The sequence below is a fragment of the Ananas comosus genome, linkage group 22, assembly GCF_001540865.1.
Source record: "Ananas comosus cultivar F153 linkage group 22, ASM154086v1, whole genome shotgun sequence".
Classification (NCBI taxonomy): Eukaryota; Viridiplantae; Streptophyta; class Magnoliopsida; order Poales; family Bromeliaceae; genus Ananas; species Ananas comosus.
Window position 1 is genome coordinate 1,558,659 of NC_033642.1, and position 10,626 is coordinate 1,569,284.

At 40.5% G+C, this 10,626-nt stretch overlaps 1 protein-coding gene across 1 annotated transcript; it reads right to left on the reverse strand.

Annotated features, from left to right (window-relative positions):
- Nucleotides 120-5,851, reverse strand: LOC109727603 (putative pentatricopeptide repeat-containing protein At2g02150). The gene is made up of 3 exons (XM_020257764.1): nucleotides 2,832-5,851; nucleotides 2,024-2,094; nucleotides 120-830 (listed from the first exon to the last, which is right to left on the reverse strand). Exon 1 carries the CDS (start codon nucleotides 5,694-5,696, stop codon nucleotides 3,447-3,449), a length of 2,250 nt encoding a protein of 749 aa, XP_020113353.1. The 5' UTR covers nucleotides 5,697-5,851; the 3' UTR covers nucleotides 120-830; nucleotides 2,024-2,094; nucleotides 2,832-3,446.

Genomic DNA, 10,626 nt, shown 5'->3' on the forward strand with positions numbered 1-10,626 from the left:
AAATTGATGTACTGTCCTTATTCTAATCAAGAGAATGAGTGATACAATTTGATATAATTTGTTTTCTAATCTATGGTCTTGCCTTTTCTTTTCTCTTCCTGAAAAGAAAAACAAAAACAAAAACAAAAAAAAAATGTATAACTCATCATCTTACAGCGCATGAACTGGATACAAAATATGAGCTTCTTCAAGTGAAGCTCAAAGAATGAAGTAAAAACAAAGTACAAGAAAATTAGGAAAATTTTGATACAATGAAACATATGATTCCGCAGCACCGATTGAGCTCGAGAGTATGCATTACATCTGTGAACAGCAATATATAACAAAATTCAGTGAGCCCAAATCCATCACCGCAACTTTCTAAGCAGCCAACCTAAGAAACCTAAACCATGATCCGAAAATCAAAACACAAAAGCATAATTTTCTGTTTTTCCACTTTCCAAACCAATCCAGAATGAAGATAAAAGTGCCCATTATGGATGTCGTGATGATAATGCCGAGTTAAGAGAACTTGGTCCCCAACAGGTAGCTAAAGGACTCTCTCTAACTAGAGGAAACCCAAGGTGCCATCTCATTTTTTATTCTCTTTTTAGTGCTAAGTGTGGTAGAAGGGCTGCTTAATAAGTGAATATCTCCCTCCAAGAATTGGATATGAAATACTTTTTTCTTCTGGAGTCTGGAAGTTTATTTCTTCAACCTTTCACTGCAGTAGAAGCTTCAGATTTATTATTTGCAACATGCATGGCTGCTGTTTTTTGAGGTAGGGAAGTTGCCAAAAACCAAGAATCTTGCCACCATTGATTGGTTTCTTTTGAATGCTTCTTTGATATCTGGAAAGGAAACACATCATTCATATTATAAATTAGGGAAAAAGAAACTTGAAAACATCAGCACATTAAAATTAAAAAAAATAATAATCAAACATACTATAAAACAAAGAGGAATACAAAGAAATGTAAAATGAATATTAATTATACTGAACATTTTGCTTGTCCTAGAGCATAAAGCAAAAGAAATGCGAGCATCAGATTTACTATCTTCTCTCCCAGTTTATCGGTTTGAAACTTGAGGAAGGAGCATGGAACTAACAAGAGAACAAAGTTAGCAATTAACAATTAAAAGAAAAAGGTCTTAGTTGCAGATGACTAAGAATTTGAGCACCAAAATTCCGCAGTTATAAAAGCTGCACAAAGTGGGCAGTAGGCTTGATCAGGAGCAACAAAATGAGAACATGATGAGGAGGACGTTAGGAGAAGAGAAATAACAAGGACTAAACAGTTAGCAGTTGCTATAAGTTTATTCATGGAGGTACTAGAAGTCTTATGGAGTACACCAGCTCCGCAAGAATTTAAAAACTTTGAACTGGTTAGCAAATATAATTTTATGTAAAAAATGTATAAACCTTGCCAGAACTATGCTGCTCTTTGAAACGAGTGCATAAAATAAAATTTCAATTTTACTACCTAGCCTTGCATTCCTTCTGATTCTACAAAACTTTCAGAAAATTTTGTCAAGTTGAACAGTTTCATTTGTTAGCTTATACAATATTCAACTAAATAAAATACAATCTATTAGATTGCAAATATGCTGTTAACAAAATCAAAAACACTGTTGAATTTTGATTGGAATATACTAAATCAAAGGTTATTACAAGATTGGTGTTATTAAGAAATACCTACTCTCACTCAGACTACAGTAAGTAGTTTTCAACTCATACGCAAATATGCAATAGCAATCTTGCATCATATTATACAATCCAATTCAAAATTATTTCAGAGTGGCCAATTGCTTGATGGATCAGTTGCATTAGATTCATCTACTTATCCTCATTTACTATTAGGATGGCAAAGGGCTAAGCTAGTGCCCCACAACATTTGAACGTTCAAATTACACATTAAAGGCCTGAATACAAAATAATATTACTGTAAGTAATGAATTGCCTTATTCATTTTTAGGAGAAAAAGAAATTTCTTGACATGGTTTAAACATATGGAAAGCAATAATTTGAGACAGAAAAACTCACTCCCTGTTTTTAATTCATCCATAGAGCTCTTGGAATTGATGCAACCGCTGGCGAGATTAGATCGATGATAACTGGTACAAATGTGTAAAAAAATAGTTTAGTAGTAGAAATATGCAATGACATAAGATTTGTTTGATGGTCTAGAAGAAAAAGGTGCTTTAGTATAACTAGAAAAGTCATATTTTACCCAACTGATAATCCAAAACAATCTTGTCATACTGCAGAGCACCAGTGTGAAAAATTATTGGATACAAGCACTATATTGGAAGGTTTACCATTAATATGTAGTAGATCTGATGTTATATGTCTGGATAATATATGCATAAAGTCAAAGACATATTGCCTTATAATGAATCTTACTATAATTAGCACATGTATAGCAGAGAAGGGTAAAAGAAGCTTTAACAGTAAGAATAACACAATTACTATACACGAAACACAACTTCATCAGGCAACTGGAAGATTTATGGAGGTAATGCATTTTGGATCAGCAGGCAACAGCTAGCCATACTGAAGAGCAGACGAACAATAAAATGATGCAAAAGCTAAAATCCAGGGAAACCTCTTATAAATATTGTGATTTTCACTTTGACCCCTGAAATATTAGAATTCACACTTTAACACATTGACCCATAAGCAAAGTACTACGTATCATCCATGGAACACTAAAAGAAGGCAAAATGATGAAGAATCTTAATTTAAGCAGGTAATATATAGATTCTTATATTTCAGCGTGGCAAAATGAAAGTATCTGATATTTACAGGGGATATCCAGCATTTTAGTCACAATAAATTAAACGAATCTTACCTATGTAGCACTTATGCTTCTCAGCCATCAATTAACATATGGGCTGATGATCTCAGAAGAGCCTTGCCCAAAATGCAATCTGGCATCAACAATTCTCTCTTAGTGAATTTAAGTATTATGACAAATCCATAGCTGTCCAAGCCACTTTAATCCATAACGACGGTTCTTCAGGTATGAGCTCAAGGACAAACAGTCTTAGTTGTCTACTGATAGCTCTTAAAGAAGTGGCGCCAGAGCCAAGGAGAAAAAAGCCTCAGCGGTGTCACACTAGTTTAGCACTTTAGCCTCTATGAACCAGAACATGTTGTAGTAAGCCCCCCTGAGGATCCTATGGCGCTGCTGTATTCTCTGCCCTCCAAACCAAATTCAAGTATAAACTTAACACTGTAGGGCATGTTTGTTATTTTGTGGTTGTGAGTTCCTAGGAACTCCACTGCAGTTCAACAAACTCAACTGTAGTACCAATGAGATAAAAGCCAAGAGTGGAAGTGCGCGATTTTGGATCTCAACTTCGGCAAAAAGTGGCATGTTTTGGCCGACCAGATAATGAATCTCAGCACATCCAACCAAAGAGTCCAGTTCGGTTCCAAAAGTTCAGGACAAACAAACAAGCCTTTAGTCACCTGAGGCGGCATCGCGTTTTGGGCTAGGGATCAAACCCCTTCTTCTCATATCATTTTGCAGATCCAATACTTGATCCACATCTCCCAACTTCTGATACTTGCTTATCAAACAATTATAAACTGCTTCATCAGGAAGAACACCATTGTTTATCATTTGTTCTAGCATTTCCCTTGCTTCTTGCATCTTATCACAATTACATAATCCCCATACAAGAGAAGTATAAGTAAACAAATCAAGCTGCAAGCCATTCTCCACCATTTTGTCCTTAAGTATAAAGGCATCCTGGAGATTACCCTGCTTCAAATACCCATCCATCAAAGATGTATATGAAACTTTGTCTGGAGACATCCCTTTCAAAACCATTTCTTCGAACAGTTCTAAGGCTTGTTGCAAAGAACCACTTTTGCAAAGGCCATCAATGAGGGCGGTGTAAGCCAATACATTGGGTTGAAGACCAACTTCTCTCATTTTCTCAAAGTGATACTTTGCTTCGTTAACGGACCCTTGCTTACATAACCCATCAACTAGTGCACAATAAGTAACAACAGTGGGAAAAAAGCCAGAATCCTGCATCTCGTGAAACAATACAAGAGCTTCCGAGGCTTTCCCCACTTTAAAGCAAGCATCCATCACAGTAGTATAGATTACTTGATTAGGTCTTATGCCACATTCATCCATCTCATTGAGCAAAACCTTAGCTTCATCAATCTTTCCCTCGTTACAAAGACCCCAAATCAGGGTTCCATAAAGCGAGACATCTGGTTTCATTCCTTTACTCTTTAATTCGTCAAGTAGGCTCATCGCCCTCTCTGTGTTCCTATATGTGAAATGCCCATGAATAAGAGCAGTGTATATTAACAAGTTGGCCGTGACCCCAACTCTCTCCATCGCCCTAAAGATCTCCTCAGCTTCCATAACCTTCCCTTCTTTACACAACCCATCAACTAAAGCAGTGTAAGTTACAATGTTCAACTCCACTCCCTGCTGAACCATTTCATCGAGCAGAAGAAGGGCATCCTTAACATTTCCAGCCTTGCAGTTACCATCAACTAAAGAAGTATAAGTGAACTCATTAGGCGTTAAGCCTCTCACCTTCATGTGCACGAAGAAGTTCATAGCCTCATGCATCATCCCTTCCTTGCAGAAGGCGTCAATTAAAGTACTAAAAGTGACCACATTAGGCTTCACATAATTCCTTTTCATCTCATTAACGTAACCAAATGCTTTCTGTATATTCAGGCATTTACACAAACAGTTGATAAGCGCGTTATAAGTTACAACATCCGGCTTAATTCCGACCTCTCTCATCTCACCCATAAGCCGCTCTGCCTCTTCCATCTCTCCACACTTCCCATTTCCATCAACCAGAGAATTATATGTGACCAAATCCGGAGAACAACCCATCTCCTTCATCTTCGAGAACACGCTATTCGCAGCCACCAAATCCCCCTCTTTACACAAGAAATCGATCATGATATTGAAGGTGAATACCGTCAGAGCCATGTTCGACCCTATTATATCATCAAAAAACCTTTTTGACAGCTCCTTTCGCTGCGACTTTGCAAGCTTCTCCAGCAAATTGTTGCAGGATCGCAACTTGGGAAAAATCCTGAACGATCTCATCCTGTAGAACGATTCCATCGCCTCCTCGAGAAAGCCTAGGTCGGTTAGAACGCTGAAGAATGCGTCGAAGACGCCGTGCCCGGGGTTTTGCGACAACCTAGCGGTGGCGACGAGGACTCCGATGAGATTATCGAAAACGGGGGACGACCGGGTGGAGAGGACGAGGTCGCGGAGGATCTGGGTGGCCTGGGAGTACATGCGGCCGCGGAAGAGGACGTGGGCGGCGACGCAGCGGGTCTCGGCGGTGTGGCGGAAGCGCGGCTGGGACGCGGCCCAGGCGAAGAGGCGGAACGCGGCGGCGGGGTCACCGCGGAGGGCCGAGAGGGCGCGGGCGAGGCGGAGCGGGGCCAACGACGACGCCGTGAGGAGGAGGGCCGCGGCGAGGCGGGGGTCCGACCACCGCCCCTCGGCTGCGAGCTTGGAGATGAGGTTGGGGTCAGGGTCAGGGTCAGGGTCGGGGGCGGCGGAGGAGAGGGCGGAGCTAGGGTTCCGGCGAGATAATGCGGCGGCGAAAGCGGAGGAGGAGGAGGAGGAGGAGGAGAGGAGGAGGCGACGAAGGGGGATGCGGAGACCGTGGGTGAGGATAAGCATCCTTTGACCCCCCCACCCCTCCGCCATTAGGAGCCGGAGCTTATAGGCGCCATTTTTTTTGTTAAGTTGGGAAGAGGAGGAGGAGGAGCCTCTCCTCTTCTTCCATTGAAGTGTGTTTGGGAAGAGCTTGTGAGCTCTTGAGAGGGGGGGTTTATGAATGTTCTCTTTTCGGTGGTAGGGTTTTATTTTTTTGCTAAATTACAAAAATTCTTTCCACATTTTTGTTGGAGTTGAATGTCTCAATTATCCTCCCCCACTAAAAATTGCATTAATTTCAACGTTCCTTTTATTTTTAGAATTTTACTGGATTACTATCGATAATAAATGGCTAGACTTACTATCAATTTACTTTTGATTATACAGCATCCAAATCGACGATTGACACTATTCAACATGATCTAAACCATTCACAATAACTAGAAATCAAATTTCATACTTTCTGACATCAATAACTAAATGATCAAAAAGTCATAAATTTTGTAATTTTAATAATCAATATAGTATATTTACTCATTTGACGGTATAGAAGAGATTAATACGTTGAATTTTTGTTAGAAAGTTTTTAAAACTATTTTAAATAAGATCTTCACTCGAGATCTTACATACAACAATCATATCATTACTTTTTGGAGGATATTCGTTTAAAGAAATAATATTTAACAGAATACGAAATTTGATTTCTAGATAGTTTAAATAGTGTAGATTATGTTCAACAGTACTGGTCGTCGATTTGAAAGTTCTATCATCGATTTGAAAGTTCTATCATCGAAAATAAATCGTTAATATACTGAGCTGTTTACTACCAATAGTAGCGGGGCAAAACTCTTATTTCTAACTCAAATAAATTCAAAGTTTAGATAATTATTATTTTTGGCTTTAAACTTTAGCCTATGTTAACTCATTTTTGTGAAGTTTCGCAACCAAAATCAATAATTATACTTTAATTTTAGGCTTATTTGACACAATGATCTATCTACCTACATCATGTTAATTGTGGACCAGCTAGTGATCTACATTTGTACGGTTCAGATTCAACTTTTTTAAGCATCATGCATTGTTGAAAAAAGCCTTTGTGCTCCCTTGTACGACCCACAGAATATGCCACCATCCATCTCCATAACTCCATCGCAGCATTTTGCTCCATCATGATGTCATTAGAGCTCTTAAATACTTAATCCTCTTTTCTATTGCCATGATCGTTATCATCATGGTATCAACATATATCTCTGCCACAATTGTAATCGGGAACATCTCAATAATTTCACATCAGATGAAAAAAAAAAGTTCTTATTAAAAATAAATAGATCCCGCTATCTAATAATAATAATAATTGGATTTAAAGATGTCCTAATGGTTTGGATTTAAAGAGTTATTACTATTTAGTGGATTTGGTCGTTTTATTTGGGTCAGAGCTGGTTTGTTAGCTGAAAATGTGAGGCGGGCCTCACATCGCTTGGTGGTATTGGGCTGACGAGGACGTCAAGGCTTGAGACCTCACATCGCCTGATGAGTTTGATAATCTTAAGCTATGTGTGTGATTGGGCTGACGAGAGCGTCAGAGCGTGACACTATATTGTCCGGTGAACTTGGTGATTTTGAGCTATATGTGTCACGCCCCGGGACCGATGCCAATTTGGCCCGACCCGAGCACGTCAAACAGACGCCGAACGGACAGAGTTTCCCCTATCCGCCCAAGGCTCATCACACGTACCTTTTCATCAATAGAGAAAAGCACTAGCAGAAACATACATAAACGGCTTACACGAGGGTAAGCAATAGCCATAAGTGAAAGAAAGAAAAACTAAACATACACAAGTAACATGATTCATTTTAGATCATCTACATTGCATTCGTCTTTTACACTTAAGATTCTTACATTCATCACATGATTTCTTTCTTACATCACATTTACCTCAAAATGAGCTTTACATTCTTTTCTTTACATCACTAATCATCAAATACAAAAGATGATAAAAGGGTGTCTACTAACAAAATGTATCCCAACTCTGGTGGCCTCTGACTAAGGCGCGATACCTTTACCTCGGTCGCTTGCCGGCTCGCTCGGTCCCGGCTCTGTGGAAATAGTGGGGTGAGACTACTACAACAAAGTTCCCAGTGGGTTCGGCCTTCAACATCACCTGACTTTCCACTAGGACTAACTCGCATAATAGAAAGGATAAGCTGAAATATGGTACCATCTATAACATGATTCTAATATGCCTGAACAAACACAAGATATCTCAAAATTAATCAGATGCAGATGTATGGCATGTTCTTTGGTTCTTTTCACTTTACTCTTTGTTCTTATTCTTTATTACTTTGCTCTTTAAATCATTAAGGCTAACGCCCGGGGTATTCGCCACATAACCTTGCCTGAACATTAAAGTCCATCATCGCAGTATCTCACCACTAGACGTCCGTTTACGGGCTACTCCAACTCCGGATGCATAACTCCGGAGCGCAATCGACCGAGGGAGCGACACCGCCTCGCATGCACGGAACTCAAAACAGCAAGTATGCATCATATCGCTTAAACTGCTAATAGATTAATAGTTCCAATCCTTTGACTTTACACACTAGCTCTAGCCGTTCTTTAACACACTTATTATGTGGCAAAACTGCATGCAAATCACATCTTTACATTTTATTACTCTCTTGCTAACTCTAGCAATTCATTGTTACTTTTGCATTTCTTTTACTTTAACTTTACACGTGTTTAAACCTTCTTCATTCCTCTAAATTCACTTTAGTTCTTTACATCACACTAAACTCTAGTGTTCATTTCACATTAGGCTTTAATCGAATGCCACCGATCTATTCATTGTGTCCACTCCTGTGTCTTTTTGCTCCACTTGGGTCTCACATTAACTCCATGCACACAATCTAAGGGTGTTTAACATGTATTAGGTTCTCAATCCATCTCATTGCTAAGTTGTGGCCTCACGAATCATGAATCATTCACATTTCATCATTACCTATACCACTAAAATGGCATGCAACAATATATAGAAACATATGCTCAAAGAATGACACATTTAGGCATAGACGAGAATTCAATGAGTTTGAAAATGCACCACCACTTGTAGTCCTCTTTAGGTGCCCGATGATTTTCTTAGGATTTCTAGAGCCTCGATTCTTTACCTGCGGCAGAAACGAACGCCTTTATTAGGCCATTTGCCCATAACTTTTCAATACACTTTTTCGAAATCTATTCCGAGCCGGCACCAACAGCGTCGGATAATACCCCCAATTAGGTTTTAGAGGATCAAATTGCACTTAGAAACCTTCATGAGCAAAAGCCTCCAAATTTGGGGCCCTACGCTCCAAATCACATATCAAACCTAGGTTTGATCTGCATTGGGAACAAAAGTAGCTTCATCACACTCTAATTTATCTATCTAGAACCCATTCCTTGAGGCTTTCCAAAACCCCTAGTTTGGATTTGCACCATTAAGAGGTGGGTTGAATCACTTGACGCTCACCATGGATTGGATCTCTAAAGAAGCAAAAGAAAAGCTTCAAACTCTTCAAATTCCCATAAAACGCATTTCTAGTAATTCAAAACTCTTCTTCTAGGGTTTTTCTACAATAAGTCAACAGCTTACCTTTTTTTTTTTTTTTGTAAGCTTTCCTTTCTGCCCCCTACGAGAGAGGGAAGAAGATGACAGCTTCCTTGTAGGCCCTTGATCTTCTTCTCAAACTTTCTGCTCTTTCTTTTCCTTCTTTTCTTTTCCATTTCTCCATTCTTCTCCTTTTGTCCTTCTAGAGAGATGAGAGGGAGAGAAAGAGAGTGTGAGAGGGTGAGGGAATTGAGAGAGGAAAGGCTTTCTCTCCCCACTAAACCCATTGGTTCAAAATGCTAGATAAACCCATCAAGCTTTCATCTCTGCCACATGCCTGACTGGCAGATTTCGCCATGGGGCGGGACCGGTCTCCCCGACTAGGGACGCGTCCTCCGAAGCCTCATCCCAGCGCAGCCAGAGGGCCTGCGCTGCGATGCATCCGTCTCTCCTTGTGGGACGGTCTCTGGGGACGTCTTCTCATGGCAGAAAAGACCAAAAAAAAGACGTTCCCGAAGCTTTCCTTCCAAGGACTAAGCCGCGTTTTTCGCTGTCTCATCCCTGCACAGCGTCTCCGGGACCGGCTCTCTCCCACCCAGGGACCGTCACGAGAGCTTGAAAATCTGCAGTTTTGCAGAATTAAACTCTCTAGCCTCCGAAAAACAGTTCTTAACTACTTTTGAATCATTAACACCCTCGGACTTTCGCGAAGTGTACCGTCGCTCGCACTTTGGTCATTTGACTAAAGTTCGAATATTTATTCCAGAATTTTCGGTATATTTACAATGCTCCACCCCCTTAAAAATTAATTTCGTCCGCGAATTACGCATACCTAGCTGCGTCGATTCAAATAAGCGGATACTCTCTCCGCAGTTTTCCCTTCGAGTTCCCAAAGTGCTTCTCCGCGCGACCTATGGTTGCTTCCACCTGGACTTTCCACATAAAGGGATCTTGCGACTTCGCATTTCTTAAACTTCTCGATCGAGACTGCAACGGGGTACTCTTCATAGACATTCTTCACCGTAGCTCCACGGGCTCAATATCATACATTGTCGGGTTTCGATATACTTTCGAAGATTAGACACATGAAACCACATTTGTGGACTCCCCGAGTCTCGGTGGAGAATGCGACTTATACCCACCGCACCACACGCTCCAATATCTCAAACGGTCCACATAACGGGGACTTAGCTTCCACGGACAAGCCCAAATCGTTTAACTCCATCGCATCCGATGCTTCAAGAATACACGGTCCGTCCACCGCGAACTCCAAGTCCTTTCTTTCGCTTGTCGCATAACTCTTTTGCCGAGACTGCGCAATCGCCAACCTTGACTAGGCAAGGCGAACTTTCTCATCCGCCTCCGCACTCACATCAGGGCAAGAGCCGCTCTCTCAC